This window comes from Bos indicus x Bos taurus, chromosome 13, assembly GCF_003369695.1.
Source record: "Bos indicus x Bos taurus breed Angus x Brahman F1 hybrid chromosome 13, Bos_hybrid_MaternalHap_v2.0, whole genome shotgun sequence".
NCBI lineage: Eukaryota > Metazoa > Chordata > Mammalia > Artiodactyla > Bovidae > Bos > Bos indicus x Bos taurus.
In genome coordinates, this window is record NC_040088.1 from 30,353,194 (window position 1) to 30,373,807 (window position 20,614).

The following is a 20,614-nucleotide window of genomic DNA, read 5'->3' on the forward strand; positions in this document are numbered from 1 at the left end:
TGGGAGGTAAGGGCCAGTCTACCCATTTTGCAGAAGAGGAAACTGAGGCTCCAAGTGGAGGCAATGGTTTGCCCAAGATCAACAGGTTTAATAGGAGATTGGATATGGAGTCCAACCCAGTCCGGGCGGTTCCCAGGCAAGACCCATGAATCAATTAAACGGACCAATCCAATCGACCAATCAGTATTTATTAGGGCCTACTGCGGGCAGCTCTTCTCGCAGCGCGGACGAAGAGAGGAGGTTGCGGTGCACAGGCGGCTGCGGAGACCAGAGGCCACAGCCGAATCGCGGGAATTTGGCGCCTATTTTTTGTTGGTTGGGTGTTCTCGTCTGTGATTGGGCCCCCGCCCCGCGTGGGTGCGCCGGGCTGCGGCTGGTCGGCCGACCCTGGCAAGACGCCGGCGGCGCAGCACTCAGCCGGCCTTCCGGGGGATGGGCCACCAGGAGCCTCCGCTGGCCCGACTGAGGGCCGGACGTGCGGCTTATATAAAAAGGTTACGTAAAGGGCTCAGCTGGCGCGAACACGTGGAGAGCCGCGGGAGCCCGGACGCCCAGCTGTCCCCCGAGAGCACTGCTGCCGTGACTCGTGCAGTAGCAGGCGCCGTCGCACGCCCGACTCGGGCCGCGGCCTCCCGCGCGGCTCCGTACCCGAGGCAGCCCTGTCCAGGGGCGGACCATCCCCAGCCGGGGGCCTTAGGAGGGAAACGCGCTGCCCGGAAGTGGAAGGGCGCCGGCCAGGTAAGCGCGCTGTCCACGGCGTAAAAGCTAGCACCGAAGCTGGAACTACGCCTGCCGCCTCGGGCGTCTGTGAGGGCAGTTGGGCCCCAGGTTGGGCGCGTTCAGGGACGCCGAACTTTTAAGCCAACCTCTTACACCCGCAGTCCGGCGGGACTTGGGTCGGTCCGCGGGGCTCTGCTCAGGCTTAATTCAATGGACTGTTTACACCCGGGAGAACTCTGGGCGGGACGCGGGGAGGGGCATCCCAGAGGGAGCCAAGCAGCGGAAAAAGATTTCCACAGTCTGAATTGCTTCTGAAGGCGATTTTCATCAGTCTTGGAAACTACTGGTTCTTGTTTTTCGTACTGCTACACGATAAATTAACTGAAAAGGCGGGGACTTTTTGCTCTTTTCTCCGGCTCCCCCCTCTGAGCCAGTGCTCCGTGGTTTCGTCTTTCCCGCTTTCCCCTCCCCTCCCCCGTTCGCTCTGCAGCCGTGGCTTCCGTCTTAAAGGGGCCGCAACGGCCGGAGGAGGAGGTGGGACGCCCTGAGGCTTACGCTCCAGGCCTCCCCGCCTAGGCCTGGTCGTTTAACCGACTTTTTCCCCCGCAGGTCACAATCCAAGGTCCCGCTCTTCCGCGTCCCGGGGCCGGACGGAGGGATGAGGCAGGGGGGTCCCGGGCAGCGCCGTTGCTGCTCCCCCCGCCGCCCGCAGCCATGGAAACGGGGGAGGAGGACGGCGCTCGCAGAGGTACACAAAGCCCCGAGCGGAAAAGGCGAAGCCCAGTGCCGCGGGCGCTCAGCGCGAAGCTGAGGCCGGCGGCGGCGGCCCAGGCCATGGATCCGGTGGCGGCCGAGGCCCCGGGCGAGGCCTACCTGGCGCGGCGGCGGCCGGAGGGCGGCGGCGGGTCGGCGCGGCCGCGCTACAGCCTGTTGGCGGAGATCGGGCGCGGCAGCTACGGCGTGGTGTACGAGGCAGTGGCCGGGCGCAGCGGGGCCCGGGTGGCGGTCAAGAAGATCCGCTGCGACGCCCCCGAGAACGTGGAGCTGGCGCTGGCCGAATTCTGGGCCCTGACCAGCCTCAAGCGGCGCCACCAGAATGTCGTGCAGTTTGAAGAGTGCGTCCTGCAGCGCAACGGGCTCGCCCAGCGCATGAGCCACGGCAACAAGAGCTCGCAGCTTTACCTGCGCCTGGTGGAGACCTCGCTCAAAGGTAGGAGCGCCGAGGGCCGCCCGGGCCACGCCGGGCCTGGGCCCGAGTCTGGTGGCCAGACCCAAACTGACCCCTGGACCCCTAGAACCCGGTCCCAGTCCTGTCACCCTGGACCCGACACACCCTCCTTTCCGCGCCAGGCAAAAAGTCCTCCCTCCCCTCTCCTAATCTGGAATCAGTTCCCAGCCCTAAGGTTAGCTGGTATTTTCATAACAAGGGCTCATTAAGTGCTAACCATTGTAGTAGTAGTGCTCCTTAAGTGTGAGCCATTATTATGAAACGTCTAGCACTTTGAAGGTCGGATTTGGAAGTGCAGGGGGTTGGGTTCAGAGTTAGTGGAAGAACTACCGACCGAGCCCCTTCACAGGCTTGGGCCCCTTCTCTTTCCCTCCCAAAGCAAACAAAAAGAAAAAAACTCAGCTGGACCTACCCACACCCACTCCTTGTCTGGTTCCAAAAATCCCCGAACCCTCGGGCTCCACCCTGCAGACTCTGGTTCGTCTTTTTCTTCTGAGACCCCCAGCTCTTCTTCCCAGGGCACTCAAGCTAACTGGTGGTTTTTAGGCTAGGTCCTCTTGGGACCTGCAGCATAATAACCCCACAGGTGGGCCAGAACTGTCACACAACAACATCGAAAAACATCCTCTTGTTTTACACGTCCTTAACTTTCTGAGGCTGACTTGTAAGTGGTTTTATTTCTAGAAAAGGTAGGGCTCAGTGAGGCAAAGGGGTTTTGCAGTCCTGGGGAGGGCAAGTCTGGTTTGATGGTTTTAACTGCAGTTAGGGGGTGTGTGCATCCTGAGTGCTCACGTGTCTTGTTCACACTTCAAGTAGCCGGGGGTCTCTTCCTAGCCAGTGGGCTAGGAAGGCCTGAGCAGTGTTCTCAGGGGAGAGGTTGCTAATCTGAGCCCCAGCTCTGCCCTAGATCTCTTACAGTGACTGGAGGTAATAACTTTAAAAGTAAATCCTCTCCTCTTTCTATAAACAGAGAAACTAAGGATTAGAGATGAACTTGAAGGTAAGTTGATGAAGGTTAATCAGCTTGTAAGGGAGGTAGGGTTGTCCTCCTGCTTTCTTTACAGTTTTTCATAGCTTAAGGGATGTGATCCCAGATTTGTCTTGATTCAAGGTCTCAGTCCTTTTAAGAGGGGTAACAATTGCTCTTCTCCCCTGAAGATGAACTAGATCTGACCTTAGGATGGGTAGGATCTGGGGTGGGGTGGGATCAGCTAGCGCATTTTGTTTGGAGCTTTTGCCTGATCTCAAGATTCTGCAAGGCCCATCTCAAGAGAACTCCTTGACCCACTTCAAATCAGTTTTATAGAGGATTGAGAACATGCTCAATATTACCTGGGGTCCTTTTTCAAAATAGGCTTCCACTTTTTATGCCCATCTCTGCCCCATCTGTCCTGAAAAGCCCACCCTCTCTCCACAGTGAATATATTTGTTTTGAAAAGACTTTCTAGGAGATTCTTCCAGCTCTTCAGTTCACTCTTAGACTGTCTTCTCTGTGGTTAATGAATGGTCTGGACTTTGTCTTACACCACTTCTTGGGATGTAGCAATTTGCTTTGCCAAAGGGTCCCCCATGTCAGTCTTGAAACTCCAGCCTGGGTTGGAAGTCTTGGCTTTGGCAACTCCACAGTAAACAGTGGCAGCCTAGCATGGGCTTTGGGGTTTAGATTTGCTTTTAGACATGGTTTATCTAAGCTGACTGCATGAAACATGGGACAGGTTGTTTCAAATCTGTGGGGAGCAGTCTTTTATTCATAGGGAGAGGGTTCCTCTGTCATAGGGTTGCTGTGCAGCCTGGGAATGTCCACAAGTGCTCCAGATGAGAGAGCCGCTGCTTCAATAAATCCGGGCTACATTGTGAACCTTCCAGCGTCATCCCCTTCAAGATTCACAAAGTTCCTGTACAAGTTTCCCCAAGTGGACCGTGGAACACTTTGTCTTTCCTGGGTTGTCTGCAGCGCCAAGTTGACAGAAACAGTGATATTTTCTTCCTCCCTTTGTGACTAAAACTGAGACCTAAAAGAAATGAAATATTTTGCTTTAGGCCACACACTTAATACATCCCTTTCCGTTATTTGAAGTCTTAAATATATGAGCCTCTGCTATGGGTCAGTTAATGTTCTGGGCCCAGGGAAAGAACAGTAAAGGCAGTGTATATTGCCTCTGCTTATAGGCTGATGCTCAGAGTGTTAATAAGCAGTTAATAAGCCTGTTTTTTACTGTCAGTATTAAAGTGGAGAACAATAAGTATCCAGATTACCCCAAATTAAGTTTCCCTGACTTCAACTTCCAAAATTTAGCAGTCCTGATATACCCCGGGGCAGATTCCTTCAGTTTGCAGATAACCTGGTTCAGCTCTGTCTGTAAACAGAATGTCCTTTGTGGTCGCCTCTTGACCAGTCTCCTGTAATTTAGAATAAATAACAGACTAAAAAGTGTTAATCTCCCTTAAAGTCTCAATGAACCAAACCCACAAACTTACTGAGGTCCGTATAGTGGTATTTGCAGAGGGAAAAAAAAAAAAGCACAACTCTTAACCCCAAGGGAACTTAATTTGAAAAGTTTGAGGAGCTGTAGAAAACTCAAATGCTAATCGGGGTCACCGGAGGAGGAAAAGGCTGGTTGGCTCATTAACAACAGCTTTGTACTGTGTTGTGCAGATTAGCAAGAATGAGAACCGGGAGGTAGCAGGGAAGGTGGGCTTTGAAAGAAGGGAGCCTGAGAACACACGGATAGGTAGAAAGAAAGTGCATTTTATTTCATAATTCAGCTGAAAAGAGACTGGTTCGTCCCTGTCCCCAAGCCCCACTCCAGTGTCAACTCTACCCGAAGACATTTCTATAGTTTTAAAAAGTTATGTATGAATAAACCAGTGTCAGAAAAGGGGTAGAGGACTTCTTAATGCAGTTCTTCATCTTGTCCAACTTTGGTAGACTTCTGTGTTTTATGTCCTTCCTTTCTCTCTGAATATAGACCAAAAGGTCCTACCCAGAGCATTGTATAGAGAACAGAAGTTTGACAGTCAGCAGTGAGCCATCTTAGATGTCTCATCTGGCCTTCTGTTTCACAGGGGAGGAAATTGAAGCCCAGAAAAGGGACAGGACTTACCCCAAGTGAGTTAGTGGTAGTATTCAAACCAGTCTGTCAGGCTTTTTCTTTTAAAAAAACAAATTAACAGTCTCGTAAATTATTTGGTTGATGGGTTGGTGGCTTTGTTTAGCTTTTAAGAACTTTTCGTTAAAAAGGAGTTTACGGTTTGCTTTTTATTCCCTTGTTTTCATTGCCAAAGCACCCTGTCTTTTGCACCTAAAACTTAATTCAAGGTTACTGCCACTTAAAAGATGGCAGCCAAGCCTGAGCTCACTGTCAAACTCAGAAATTCGGATGCTGTCTCTAAGGTACACACTGATCCTTCTAAGAAATAGCAACAAAAAGGACCAAAAAGAAAATCCAGGACAAACCCTCGAGATTCATAAAACTGAAGAATTAGAAGTTTGGAAAAGCTAGGAACCTGGCTTATCCCAGCTTGGTAAAACTTGTTCCATTTGACCGATTATCTGCCTGGAGAATCCCAGGGACGGCGGAGCCTGGTGGGCTGCTGTCTATGGGGTCGCACGGGGTCGCACAGAGTCGGACTCGACTGAAGCGACTTAGCAGCAGTAGCGATATTCAAGATACCTTGAGGGTCTTCAGGTGGGTGGGAATCTTGGCCCCTGGGAGGTAATCTTGTCTGCACCCTGATGCCTAGTGATGACTATGAGCCACATACTGTTCTAGAAGAAGCTATACAAAGTTTCCTCCACAAGGCATGCGGAAGACTTCCCTATAAGGTCTTACTCTTAAGGGTGAAAGGTGAAAGGTCACAAGTGGTGGGTTTCCTGGAAAATAGTAGAGGTTCCCTCTGGGAGCAGAGAGGCCTGAGGAAGCGAGGGAGGTGGACCTCAGTAAGCTGAGGGGGAGCCAGGATCCCAGAGGGAGGGCCCAGGATCTTAGTGGATATGTTGTTGGCCTTCAGACTCCTCTCAGGCGTTGAGAACCCAGGGAAACCTTGGGTTCAGAGCTGGGTTGCCCCCTTCCAGGCCCCTAGAAAGCAGCTCTGAATTCTCTACTGCAGCTTTGGGGCCTCAGAGTATAGAGGATCCCCTAGGTAGAGGCAGAGAGCTGACTGGTAATCTTTGGCTACCCTGACATAGATAAAAAGGCGGCATTAGGGGCCCTGGAAATAAGTGGGATACAGTAGAACACTGGTATTGTCAGAAGTTGTTAGCCTCAGTTTCACCCTGTTCAACAAAACGCTAAACCTCACCGATTGCTGTGTGCGCAGAGCTGTTCTGAAGGCTTACCAATTAACTGATTTAGTCCTCACAAGTACCTTTTGAAGTGTATACTGTGATGATCCCTATTTTATAGGTAGGACAGTTGAGGCACTGAGGTTGGTGAAATTGCCCGATATAAAGCAGCTAAGCCATAGCCAAGTCAGGCTCAAAGCCCTGGCGTTCTGGATCAAGCCTGATTTCCTTCACAAAGCTGTGCTGCACTTTGAGACAGGTGGCTTATGTCTGAGCTCTCGTATTTCTCTTGGTTGTTAAATGGGTGTAATGATATTTTACTGAAAAACCAATGACTACTGTGTATTTCCGATTCTGTATTAGCCAGTACTTGTGGCACTACTTATCTCTACCAGTGCCTCCCCTATGTCTCAGCTGCCAGGGACCCTCTACTTCCTTTCTGTTCTCTTGATTGTCTTGGGACAGCCATGCAGACTTTTATTTTCTCTTGCTACTGGCAGACTGCCTTCCTTCTATGTGCAGTGGGGGTTTTAGATACCAGCCCCAGGAGATAGAAGCAGCCCTTACTTGAGAGGTTTGATTAATTGGGATCATGTTGGATAGGACCTTTTATGGCATAAACAAACTGTCAAGGAGAGCTTAGGGTCTCAATAGAACATCAATTTATTTTCAACTTGAACTTGGCTTTCAGTGGTATTTAACCAGTGGCCCTCCTCACGGACTCACAAATTCTGGATGCTTGCTTAGTTGTCTTAATCTACATATTCTGCAGGTCCTATACTAGAACGTTCTGTTATTTCTCTGTTTTACGCCTTTTCAGCTAAGAGCTCTCATCTTGATTCATTTCACCTAGTTATTGATCACCTACTCAGTGTGTTGAGGTACATCGTGGGAGCCCAGAGACTTGGCCTTGTTCCACTGTGGTGCCCAGTCTAAGGGAGGAGACAGACGGGCACAGCACAGCTGGTGATACTTGACTGCAGCCCGTGAGAGGCGCTCTGGGGGGACAGCTGGCAGGAATGTGGACTAAGTTGAGCGAAGGGAAGGCTGAGTTATAAAGGGGCAAATCAGAAGGCGGCCTGGCAGGGCCCATTGCACATGGGGAGAGAAACCACCAGGGCTGCCCTGGGTTACTGGCCCGTCTGCCTGGCCAGTGGGATCTGCATTTTTAACAAGATCCTTGGAATGTTCCGAGTCCTAATAACTAACCTTAGATTTTCATGGTTCATCCTCTCATTTAATCCTCTCCACTTTAGGTTAGAGTTTCTGTTACCTAGTTTTACACACAAGAAAATCAAGATCCGTCAAGCTGAGTAACTTACAGTGTTGTAGCGTTACTTGAGTAACTTGTCATACTACTAGTAACTTGTAGCGGTGTAGGGTCAGGGTCTAGGTTTATATCCAGATGTTCTTTCCAGTTCTTGACATGCTGCTGTATGACTATCCTGCTTTATGACGCATTAACATGATTAATATTGGATAGTTATCTGCCCTGGTGTCCAGGCACCTTGCAAGATGCTTTGTGTGTCACAATTAAGCCTTATTCCCGCCTATTGGGGTACGTGTCTCTTCCAAGTTTATGAGAAATGAACCATTCGTGGGGTCTTTTTTAGAAGTTGGCCTGGGGTGACGTAGCCATGACAGTGTCAGAGTGGGTGATTTTGACCCCAGGAGGACCACTGGGCCAGAGACTTCAGCATTGGCCTTGCAGCCTCTGTTGGACACTGTATCTTGCCCTGGCAGCCACTCGGAGGGGGTCTGTTCCCTAGTGCACAGTGACATTTGATTAATGAAGTACTTTGAATTGAACACAGCCTGTGGTGTTGACATTGGACCCAACCTCTTTATAGTGACACAGCTCAAGGTCATTGAGGCCGGGACCAGGGCTTGGTCTATGAGCTCATCTTGGGAGTACGTGCTGGGTGGTCCTTGTCTCTGGCATCTTCTTGGGACTGATCTTCTGAGCCACTTCTTCAGTTAAAAGTTATATATTAAATTTTTTATTTAATACAAAATAGGGATGGCTATGGTCATAACAAATTTTCAAACCTCAATTCTGGCTTCCTTTATAATGTTTTTTGAACATAACTTAAAAATTTTGTACCTATTTCCTATTTCACATTAACTGTGCCTATGATGTGTTACATGACCTTTCTCTTTTGGCTAAGTAAATTTTGTTGAAGTAAAGCATGACCCTGTAAGCATTCAACTAAGTTGGCAACGCCATTACTAATCATTACCTACTCGTGGACGGTCGTTCTGCCTCCTCACTTTTACTGTGCTGTGTGGAGATCAGCTCTGCATGTTTTAGTGCTTGGTGTGCAGCTTTTTTGATGCTGGTAGATTTTTGTTTTGTCATTTTGGTTCTCTTCTCTTAGAATAAATTCCTGGAATGGGATTTTTATGTCACATTGAGCATTTTGAAGACTTGTGATAAATATTGCTGAATTATCTCAGCATACTTACCAAAATCATAATTAATCCTTTATGAAAAATGCATCAGCATGTTGTGTGATTGGCCTTGATGAATATTAAACTCCTTGGGGGCATACATAAGAGTACTTAAGGAATTGCATCCAAGTGGGAAATGGGACATCCAGGTGTTAACTTCTGCTGCTGGCAGCAAGAGGCGGCAGGAAAGCATCATGGTTAGAAACCCAGGCTGTGGAGACGCTGAGGTCTGCCTCTGTGAGACTGTAGTGAGACCGTAGCCTCCGTTTCCTCACTTGTGAAAGGATTGTGTGAGTAGATGCGAGTTTGGAGTGAGGAGAGGCTTGGCTTCTTCCTTCCTGTCACATGTGACAGACACATGATACATTGCTAAGTTCTGTTGATTCTAAATATCCAAGACCTTTTCCCATCCCCTTCTTGCCTCCTCCCTTGCTCTTGCTTCTTCTGATGCGTCTCTTGGCCGCTAGTCTGTCTTCCATTTCTAACTCCTGCCTCCAGAGGGAACCTGGTTCTCAGATGTGTTCTTCTACACGTTGACATCTCTGAAATCAGCACTTAGTGGCAAGCCAGAGTGTTGTCAGCTTGGATGTCTTACCTAAATGGTATGCCTTACTTAACATTAGTGACTTCTTAATTTCAATAAGTAGCTTATTTTTCTAAAATAGTTCAAGAACTTTTAGTCACTTGCCATTTCTTAGAGTTCACATTCTTTGTCTGCCAGACGCCCTTTCTTTTGACCTGACTCCAGGCCATCTCCAGCCTCATTTCTTCCCGTCTCCTACCACATCTCTTCTGTGATTACCCCAGATTACATGGGTCCCTCGCTGCAAGTATGCAGCCCCCTGAGCTGGGTGCTCTCACTCTCTCCATCCTGGGAGACACAATACATAAGCCACTTACTCTCAGCCTTCCTTTCTCTTATCCTAACCACCTTTCCCTACTCCTCAGGCAGAACTGCCTCCTATTTATTCACATAGCTGCAGTCATTCTGCTTCTAGGGACTGGAAGCCTTCATAAGGGCAGAGACTGCCGCTTATCACATCTCTAGTGTCTGAGAAGCAGTATGTACTCTAGTATGACCATGTACTTATACTAGAGCATAGCAGATGTAAATAAATTATTATATATAGGATGGATAAACAAGTCCCTACTGTATAGAACAGGGAATTATATTCAGTCTCCTGTGATAAACTATAATAGAAAAGAATATTAAAAGAATGTATGTGTATAACTGAGTCACTTTGCTATATAGCAGAGATTGGCACACATTGTAAATCAACTATATTTCAATTTTTTTAAAAAAGTCTAATTTCTGGAGGATGCTTGGAAACAGGCTCATAAAATTCTGGGTATTTTGTATCCCTTTCCAGGAAGTGCCTGCCTTTCCATAGCTCATATTGATTTATCCTTATGCCTAGTCTGCTGGCCTCAAGTTTCTCGATAGAGCCCATTTTGTTGGACGATTTGAACACTACTTATGCCCATGAGTAATGAGATGTGAGACACCTGCTTGATTTTTTTTTTTTTAATTATATCCCTGTGAACTGTGGCACAGGTTATGTTTTGAAGTACAAAGTTTATCTTGTGGTCTTCTGGCTACTGGACTTGGAGGAGGTAATACAATGCCCGTGAAAGTGGCCTGCTCTAGGTAGCATATGAGTTTTAGCTGTTAGAGCCTGAGAAATGTGATGTAATCACCAGTGTCATTTTCTGGTCTCCGTTTCCTCTTCGCCTGATATGTGAGAGGTGAATTCTCTGGCCTCCAGCACTTGGGAGGGCTGAAATCAGTGACTTGCGGGGCCCTGGCTGAGGTCTGCGGGAATGATGGTGCAGAAGATGGCACGGGTGTGATTCCCCCACAGCACCTTAAACTCTGCTGACTGTGGCTTCCCTCAGGAAAACGTGGCATGGCGTTCTCATCTCACGGATGAGAAAATGGAGGCTGAGCGGTTCAGGGACTTACCCCCTGTTCGAGCCAACTGCCCATCATACTCGGTCTCAAAGTCACCCAGTAAACCACGGAGCAGAATTGGGGTCTAAGCTGGACCTGACTTCCGGCCCTCTCTTACTCTGCTGCTGCTGGCTTCTCGACAGAAATGCGCCCAGCGCATCCAGTGCCCTCCCTCCAGCTTGCTGTGATGTGAGGTCACTGAAAAGAGGCCCAGGGAGGCAGTCTGCCTGAAGGAAGGGACCAGAATTCTGACATGCCTCTCCTAGTTTTTGTGGGCAGCTGGGATTCCTGCATGAAAACATGCTGCACCCTCTCATAAAATGAGCCCAAGGCCCTTGCCTGCGCAGAGAAGTGCTGTTTGTCCCTGGGACATGTCGCCGTGTCCCCCACCTTCCATTCCGTCACGCTCACTGATGTGTCTGCTTCCTGTCCAGCACTGGCATCTTAACAGACAGGCCCCTCCTCAGGTGTCTCCTGACCTTAGCTTATTCTCCAGAGCAAGTCCCGCAGTCTTGGGTGTCTCCATCCACCCACCCACCCACCCACCCACCGACTAAGGGCGCTTTTTCACCTTTTGTTTTCTTTCCCTGGATTCTCATAACCTGAGCTTAACAGTTATGTAGTCATTTTTGCAGAGTTGTTTTCTTTTTACTTCAGTTGCCATAGTTACCAACTTTGTATATAAAATAATCATCCCCACCCTCTGTTACCCCACCAGAAGTCTCACTGTTTTCTGATGTGGCCTTTGCAAAAGGAGTCTGATGGCTTTTTAATAGTTTCCTTTCTGGCTCTACCATCAGCAAACATTTCGTGGTCTCCTTTTTATGGATCTTTACTCTAGAGTCTAGATTGATCAGGGCTCAAATCATTGCTTTATTTTGCAGTCTTTTTAGACAGAGCCTCAAGCCGCTAGAGCTGATGACCTAGAAAGAGGATTAGGAGACGGGAAACAACTGGTTTAAAAAAAAAAAAAATCCATCTGCCCTAAACTGGTTCTACCTGTATTGCTTTTGATTGTGAGCAATATAAACAAATTATATAATTACAGGGGCAGTGTGGTCTGTCAGATGATGGTCAAAAACCTAAAGCTTTTGCCTTGTCCATCTAGTCACCTTCTTGCATCAACCTAAAACTCCCAAACCGCTGGCTTTTTGTTGACTGCGTGCCTTGGTGATTTGGGGGCTTAGTGGGGTCTCATCTGAATCACCTGTTCTCCTTGTAATAAAGTAAATGGTAAAAGGAACCTTCTGGCAGAGATTTGTGTGACGGGGTGCAGCCTTCATTTTTGGTAGAATGAAGATACCGTGTTAGGGGTCAGAGGACTTGTCATGAAAGATCCGTGTGACCACCCAGGGCAGGCCCAGCCTCCTCATCAGCAGGATGAGACACCTGCCTACTTAGGCTCAAGCTATTTGGGCTCTTGCAGTCATCAGATAGCTTCCTGCTAAGGTTTCAGTGAACTGTCACTGCTTTATAAAGGATATTGGGATTTGTCTGGGTGCCAGTCACCAGCTTTCCTGGAGTTTCTGTGCTTCAAAAGGAAAGACTTTCTGGAGAAGGCAGAGCTAGAGTTTCAAGCCCACACAACTTGATTATATCTTATACCCACTTCAGACTTCCTCATTACACCTCTCTGGTCCTTTTGTTCCTGGGCTTCATTATCCATCCCGTCTCAGCCTAGAGTTCCCATCTGGCTGTTCCCCTGCTGATTTACTGCCTGTCTCTTAGGGTCACTCAAGTCCTGCCCCTTTGGACTTTTTAAGATCTGGTGACTCCTGCCCCCTCTTCATTGTTCATAAAACTTGACCTCGATGCCGATGCACAACTTAGGATGCTTGCTGTTTTAAAGATCTATTCTCTTCTTCAAACTAAACTTCATAGAGATGGGCCTATCACGTATCTAACTGGTGCTTGGTGTGTGGGGGGCTACCAGAACACACTGAGTGAAAGATATCTGAAATAACATTGTAGTGCCATTCTAGATACGTTGATGACGAGAATCCTGTGCAAAGCAGGGAGGGATGGAGGGACGGCCTTTGGCCTCGCATGGGGTAACAGACATTTGACGGTCTTCTCACGTGTTTTCACTCATCGCAGCAGCATCCCTGGAGTATGCTACCTATTTGGACACAGGATAATGAAATGCAGTGGCTCTGCAGTCATAGATTTGAGTCTGTGCACTCTTAAGTCTCTGTGAGCCTTGGGTTCATTCCATTAGATGGGCCTACTTTTTTCCTTCTACGGTGCTGGTAAATTTTGAATGGAATGTCAGGTGCCTGTATTGGTACTGTGCCTCACACATGGCCATTGACAGGTAAAGAAGCAGAAGCGGAAACTGGGCAGGGTGCACTCCTGGCTGATCAGCGGTAAGCCCGGGTTCCCTTCTCGTGTTATCCCTGACTCCCCTGAGTGAGTAGAGGCGGGCCTTCTTGTGTAGTTAGCCCCTTGCCAGTCCCGCTGGTCCTTGGATCAAAGCAGTCAGCACTGTCGCTCCTCCTCCCGTGTACTGCATCTCTGTAGTCTGTACGTGGTGTGACTGTCCATCTCACTCAGGCTCTTTCTGGTCTTCCCTTGATTTAGGAGAAAGGATCCTGGGTTATGCTGAGGAACCCTGCTATCTCTGGTTTGTCATGGAGTTCTGTGAAGGTGGAGACCTGAATCAGTATGTCCTGTCCCGGAGGCCGGACCCAGCCACCAACAAGAGCTTCATGCTGCAGCTCACAAGCGCCATTGCCTTCCTGCACAAAAACCACATCGTGCACAGGGACCTAAAGCCAGACAACATCCTCATCACAGAGCGGTCTGGCACCCCCATCCTCAAGGTGGCAGACTTTGGACTAAGCAAGGTCTGTGCTGGTCTGGCCCCCCGAGGTAAAGAGGGCAATCCAGACAACAAAAATGTGAATGTGAATAAGTACTGGCTGTCCTCAGCCTGTGGCTCAGACTTCTACATGGCCCCTGAAGTCTGGGAGGGACACTACACAGCCAAGGCTGACATCTTTGCCCTGGGCATTATCATCTGGGCAATGATAGAAAGAATCACTTTCATTGACTCTGAGACCAAGAAGGAGCTCCTGGGGACCTATATCAAACAGGGGACTGAGATCGTCCCTGTTGGTGAGGCGCTGCTAGAAAACCCAAAGATGGAGTTGCACATCCCCCAGAAACGCAGGACTTCCATGTCTGAGGGGATCAAGCAGCTCTTGAAAGATATGTTAGCTGCTAACCCACAGGACCGGCCTGATGCCTTTGAACTTGAAACCAGAATGGACCAGGTCACATGTGCTGCTTAAAATTCAGGGCAAAGCATCTTGGGTGTTTTTCAACTAGGTGAGTGTACCTCTGTTTGCTCTGCATGTGCACTTCCTGGACTGCTGGATTCCTCAGACTTGGCCCTGAGGGATGGGAGGAGAGATGGGGAATGGAGTTGGGGGGAAATGCAGGGTGGAAGAGAAATAAAGTGCTCGATACCACAGATTCCTCCCAAGTCTCCATGAGGAGTCATGGGATTATTTGAGTACAAATTAGAAAGTCTAGAGAAGTTTTGAGTGGACACTGCATTTGAACTGAGTCTCTTAAGATTTTTAGAAACACTTTTTCTCAATAAATGCTTACTGTAGAAAATGTGCAAAAGTACAGACAATTTTTTTCAGAATAAACGCTGTCCCCAGTTTGTATCCTTCTACGTGTACATCCAATTCTGCATAGTTTAGATCATGCTGTTTTAGGTTTAGTTTTCTGTTCTTCCATTCAGTTCTAACCTGAACATTTCCCCATGTCATTCCTTGAAAGCATCCGTTCAGTTCAGTCAGTTGTGTCCGGCTCTCTGCAACCCCATGGGCTGCAGCACATCAAGCTTCCCTACCATCACCAAATCCCAGAGCTTGCTCAAACTCATGTCCATCTAGTCGGTTATGCCATCCAGCCATCTCATCCTCTTCTCCTCCTGCCATCAATCTTTCCAGCGTCGGGGTCTTTTCCAATGAGTCAGTTCTTCATATCAGGTGGCCAAAGTATTGGAGCTTTAGCTTTAGTCCTTCCAATGAATATTCAGGACTGATTTCCTTTAGGATTGACTAGTTGGATATCCTTGCAGTCCAAGGGACTCTCAAGAGTCTTCTCCAATACCACAATTTGAAAGCATCAGTCCTTCAGCGCTCAGCTTTCTTTATAGTCCAACTCTCACATCCATACATGACTACTGGAAAGTAATTGATGTTCCATTATAGGTGCCATAATGTAATTATTCTCCCACTTCAGATAGCAAATGGTTTCTTCATTTTAGATACTATAAACTGTGGGTGAGTGAATTCTTATAGAGAAATCTTTGCTTATTTAACAGATTGGTGGTGGACTTTAATTTGTCAAGTACTGTGCTAGGCTTTGGAAAAATGATGATAAGCAAAATCGGAAACATGCCCCATCCTTGGGACTTCTGCAGCTTAGTCAAGGAGAGAACCATTAAATCATTATTTATCATAGTTGCTTTACGATGTAAGGAAATTGACCTTCCAGAGAATGGTGCCCAGAGACAAGAGTAGGGAACTGGAAGCAGAGGGGAGCATTCGGGTAAAAGGCCTAGTCTCTGCAAGGGAGCTGAAGCCAGCGGCAGCCTAGCAGTTTGGGGTAGTGAAAGATGAAGACAGGGAGTAGTTGAGGGCCTGCAAGAGCAGGAATAGAGCTGAGGTAAAAGCATATGGAAGTGTATACCAGGAACAGCAGTGGGAGTGCAGTTGGACCAGAGTCTGAGATGTGAGCAAAGGCACAAAGGTTAGAAATAAGGTGAAATATGGGACCCTGGAATCTGACCTTGACTTAGTAGGCATTTGGGAGCCATCTATAAGCTGGAGCAGAACAGTGCATTAAGAACTTCAGCATGTGCGTGCTGATTTGAACTGGAGTTTAGAGGACCAGTTGGACCAATTGTTTGATTCATACTAGTAAGAAGATGTTGTTGAACCTAAGTGGATAGCACTGAGGGTAGATGGATGGATGCCCTGGATCTTTGGGGCAGAATTAGCAAGGCAGCTGGCCAGTGTGGAAATAAGAGATACTGGGAGATTGATATACTTGCTGGCTCATGTATTGGTCAGACTTGATTTATTTTCCTTAAAGGGAAAAGAAAAGGACATTGATCACCTTGAATGCCAGGTATTTTCACATGTACCATTTTGTTTCATCTTTGCAGCCCTGCAAAAGGTTAAGTCATTTACCTAAGATCCTAGTAATTTAAAAATAGGGGCTTCCTTGGTGACTCAGTGGTACAGAGCCCACCTGCCAATGCAGGAGATGTAGGTTCGAACCCTGGGTCGGGAAGATTCCCTTGGAGAAGGAAGTGGCGACCCACTCCAGTATTCCTGCCTGGGAAAGGCGATGGACAGAAGAGCCTGGTGGGTTACAGTCCATGAGGGGTTGCAAAAAGTGTCAGACACTAACTACTTAGCGACTAAACAGCAACATCTTACTCATGCCCCCTCCTCCCCAGCCCCTTTTTTTCTTAATAACAAGATGGCAAGCTGAAAATAAGCTAGTCTTAGATTTTGCTGAAGCCTTGAGAGGAGGTGATAGGTAGAAGCCGATCCCTGTGGTCATGAGCAAGGAGCCTCAGCACCTGGGGCGCAGAGCCCTCCCTTACCCGGGTGGGTTCTTAGTCCCCTCTTTCCCTTTGTCACCCTTAGATTTCTGGTTGGAGTTGGTTAATGCTGAGTCAGTGAACTTCTCAAGTGAGTCACTCCGGGTTTAATTCTTCCATTCCACAAACATTTATTATCTTCCAGGTGCCAGGCCACTTTGTCCTACTGCCCAGCATTCTTAAAGCTAGGTTTGGGGTAGTACCATGTTCAAGCCTAAAAAGAGTTGGCTGGACAGTACTTTAATGCTGGCAATTCCCACCTCATCTTTTCCACTTTTAAAAAACTGCTTAGAATTCAAGTGTGCCCTGGGGTACGAAGAAGGTCATCATTGGAAGAGGGACCTGAATTTGGGTTAGGGTTATGGGGTTGTCCTAACTAGTTGAAACTGTGGTTCCCATTTGGACACCCACCCTTGGATCTGTGCTGCGTTGCAGGGCAAAGTTAAAGCTAAATAGGAGTATTGTTTCAGGTAGGAGAAATAAGTGACCTTGAGAAAAGATCGGGAACATAGTTATGGCCAAGTGTCCCACACTCTGACAGCTAATGGGGACAGGGGTTGGTCAGTGGTGCCTGTCCTGCTCTGTTTAGCTGAACACTTAGAATTTGGGCCGGATTCAGGGCCCAAGTCTTTGTGACCGGGAGCTGAACCTTGTGTCACAGGTTCAGATCACTTGTGGTATAAATGAGTATCTGGCTGGTTAGAGAATCAGAGGCTTGGGCTGGGAAGATCTGTAGAGTCTAAACTCCCCTTTCTGCCAATCAAACTTTATATATAGATGGAGAAACTAGTTCTGTATATTCATTCAACATATTTATTGAGAAACTGTTTGCCAGGGACTATTTCAGACCCAAAAGATAACATTTGTGAACAAAGCCAACAAATTCTTGCAACTGTAGAACTTATATTTCCTGGAGAGATGAACAGACATAACTGTTAGCTATGGGTTAGCAGGGCAGGGTCGGGGTGGAGGTGGTGTAGACCAGGATAAGTGAAATTAGAATGCAGAGAGGTGAGGGATGGGGGTGTACTTCCAGGTGGAAGAGATCGGGGTAGGTCTCCTTAAGGACGGTGACTTTTGATCAAAGGTTAGAAGGAGTTGAGGGAGTAAGGCACTAGGATTTCTGGAGGAAGAAAATCTCAAAAGCAATAACCATTATAACAGCATGAAGGCTAGACAGAGTGATCAGGGAGGTGAGTATAGGAAAAGAAGCTGGAGAGAGAATTCGGAGTCAACTGAGAGTCCTTGGACTGCAAGGAGATCAAAGCAGTCAATCCTAAAGAAATCAACCCTGAATATTCACTGGAAGTATTGAAGCTGAAGCTCCAATTCTTTGGCCACCTGAAGCGAAGAGCCAACTCATTAGAAAAGACCCTGATGCTGGAAAAGATTGAAGGCAAGAAGAGAAGGGGACAACAGAGGATGAGATGGTTAGATGGCATCACTGACTCAATGGACATGAGTTTGAGCAAGTTCCAGGACAGGGAAGCCTGGTTTGTTGCAGTCTGTGGGGTCACAGCGTTCTTGCCTGGAGAATCCCAGGGACGGGGGAGCCTGGTGGGAGGCCGTCTGTGGGGTCGCACAGAGTCGGACACGACTGAAGCGACTTAGCAGCAGCAGTGGGGTCACAAAGACTCAGACTGAGCAACTGAACAACAGAAGAGACATTGTAGGCCACTCTAAGGATTTTGGCTTTTAATCTTCAGTAAGATGAAAGGTCATTGATGTGTTTTCGGCTGTGTGATATCTGATCTTTTGAAAGGATCACTGTAACTACTGTGCTAAAAGTAAACTGGAGGGGGCAAGCGAGGGGATAGGATGGGAGGTTACTCTGATAACCCAGGTGAGAGATAAAGATGGCTTTGAACAGTGGAGCAGGGAAGATAATGATCGGATTTGGGGTGAATTTTGAAGTCAACCGATGGATTTCGTGCTAGATTGAACATAAGATGTGAGAGAAAGGAATTAAGGATGACTCCAAGTTCTTGGCTTCGTAAACCATTGGAAGGATAGAGAGGATCAAATGAGATGGGGAAGAACAGGTTTGGGTGGAGGAGTTTAGGTCTTGATCATCTGAAAGTTTGGAATGCCTGTTCAGAATCCAAGTACAGAAGTTAAGTAGGCAGGTGGAGGAGTCTGAAGTTCAGGGGAGAGAGTGGTCTAGAAGTACAAGTGTGGAGATGGCCAAGGATGTTTTAAATGTTTCTTTCAAATGAATAATTTAGTTACATGCTATCACACATAATTTATGAAAAACAACTTTCCAAAAACATTTAGTGAGTTGTTCAGTTGCTAAATTCCATCCAACTTTGGTGACCCCATGGACTGTAGCCCACCAGGCTCCTCTGTTCATGGGATTTCCCAGGTGAGAATACTGGAGTGGGTTGCCTTTTCTTTCTTCAGAGGATCTTCCCAACCCAGGGATCGAACCTGCATCTCCTGTATTGCAGGCAGATTCTTTATTGCTGAGCCACTGGGGAAAGCCCATGTTTAGTCAGTAGGGTGGCATTGTTTTCTATTTTTGCAAATCAGCATCTGCTTTGATAGTCAGCTGAATTCTCATTTGCTTCCGCTGTGTACCCTGGTGCTACATCACTCATCATGTAACTTCTGGAAGACTTCACCATATACTTATAAGAGAATGAAAGTGAAAAAGACAGATAACTGAAAAGTTTTGTCTTCATGTATTGCCAAGCAGCAGAAGAGATTTTGATGCCTCTTCCTGTTACCATGATGGGGAGCTGAGAAGTAGGAGAGACTTAGAAGAAATTATTCAAAGTTCCAAATGAATGGTCAGAACTTGTGTGACTTGATTCCTGGCCAGCTTTCGTACCAAACCTGTGGTCATGGATCACATTCTAGCTGCATAACGGAAACCCGGTTGTCCCAAGTATCAGCATGATGAAAGAATGCCTCAGCAATCTAGGACTGTAGATTTCAGAGTAATGTTTAAATTGGGGCTAAATGGTTTCAGTGTTTTGCAAACCTTGAATGGAAATACACTTTGGATTGGAAACATGGGATTCCTCTTAAAGGAGTGTTGCCTCGTGGACTGTCTAGAATTGAGTCCCATCTGTGCTTTTTAGGCTGTGTGACCTCAGGCAAGTTATTTACCTCTCTGGGTTTTATCGTCTGTGAAATGGAGTAGATCATATTTATCTGAGTGAGGCTGTTGGGGGGATTGCAAGAGTCTGTGAAAGTGCCTTGTATAAACTGTCTAAATGAAACACTAAACGGTAGAGTTTTAGATACCCACTTGGGCTTGAGGTGGAAGCATTGTCTTATCTCTGAAGACAGTGGTCTTTAGTTGCCTTGCTTCTGAGGATTACCAAATAAATAGTTTCTTTTTTGAAGCAAAGCTATAGTCAAGGCAACTGTCCAATAGCTTGTTCCAGAAAAATGTATCTATTTTGTAAAAGGTTATTCAGTGATGGGTCCTACTACTCCCTTATTTGTCACCTTTGTTTAATAATTCGTAATGGTCCCTACCAGCCAGCCAAAAGCCTTACCCAAAGCAGGAAGCCAGCCAAACTAATGTTCCAGGTGCCACCGCCCGCATGTTACCAGGGAGGGTGTTGAGGGATAAGGGACTCTGCATTCACGGCCAAGTTTGCTGTCTGATACACAGACCTGTTACTAGGGCCTTTTGAAGCCAGGGCCTTGAATGACATTATGTGGAGTGGGCAGTTCAGACCTGAAGAAGGAACTCAGATGTTGGTAGATCTGAGGGTCATAGAAAATGTTCTTTGTACCATATGCTATCTTGGTGGCTGCTCCACATCAGAAAGAAATTGAGCCTAATTTCTTGAAGTAATGTGTGCGTGTGCTGAGTCTCTTCAGTCATGTCCTGCTCTTTGTAACCCCATGGACTGTAGTGCGCCAGGCTCCTCTGTCCATGGGATTCTCCAGGCAAGAATACTGGGATGGATTGCCCATTTCCTCCTCCAGGGGATCTTCCGCACCGGGGGATCGAACCTGGCTCTCTGACATCTCGGGCATTGGCAGGTGGGTTCTTTACCACTAGCGCCACCTGGGAAGAGTAATGTTGAAATAATAAATGATGTATTTTTCACTGGCCTGAAGTCCTAAGATGTGGCTCTGGGCTGCCATGCTGGGTATCCGGTTGGCCGCTTGACCTGGCCTTCAGGTTTCGTTTCTCTTTTATGAATTTGAGGTTTTTTAACACGGCGCTCTAGTTGAGCCCCTTCGCTGGAGGTTCAAAAGTTTTATCTGCTCATCTCACAGGCAGCAGCACGTGCTTACAGTAAAGCTGTAGAAACCCATTCAGATTATTTTCTTCCTTTTGGCTGTAATTAAACCCAAATTATGTCACCTTATAGGTATCAA

General features: G+C 47.5%; 1 protein-coding gene across 2 annotated transcripts in view; it reads left to right on the forward strand.

The window, feature by feature from the left end:
• Window positions 1–20,614, forward strand: part of STK35 (serine/threonine kinase 35) — a 43,782-nt gene continuing 23,168 nt past the window's right edge. Inside the window, exons 1-3 of one of the 2 annotated variants that reach the window (XM_027559277.1) lie at window positions 1–738; window positions 1,330–1,930; window positions 13,216–14,254. In XM_027559277.1, coding sequence (XP_027415078.1) covers window positions 433–738; window positions 1,330–1,930; window positions 13,216–13,928 — 1,620 coding nt within the window. In that variant the 5' untranslated portion in view covers window positions 1–432 and the 3' untranslated portion in view covers window positions 13,929–14,254. Of the gene's footprint in view, window positions 739–1,329; window positions 1,931–13,215; window positions 14,255–20,614 lie in introns of those variants that run through there. The other variant, XM_027559276.1, reaches the window with a different exon arrangement.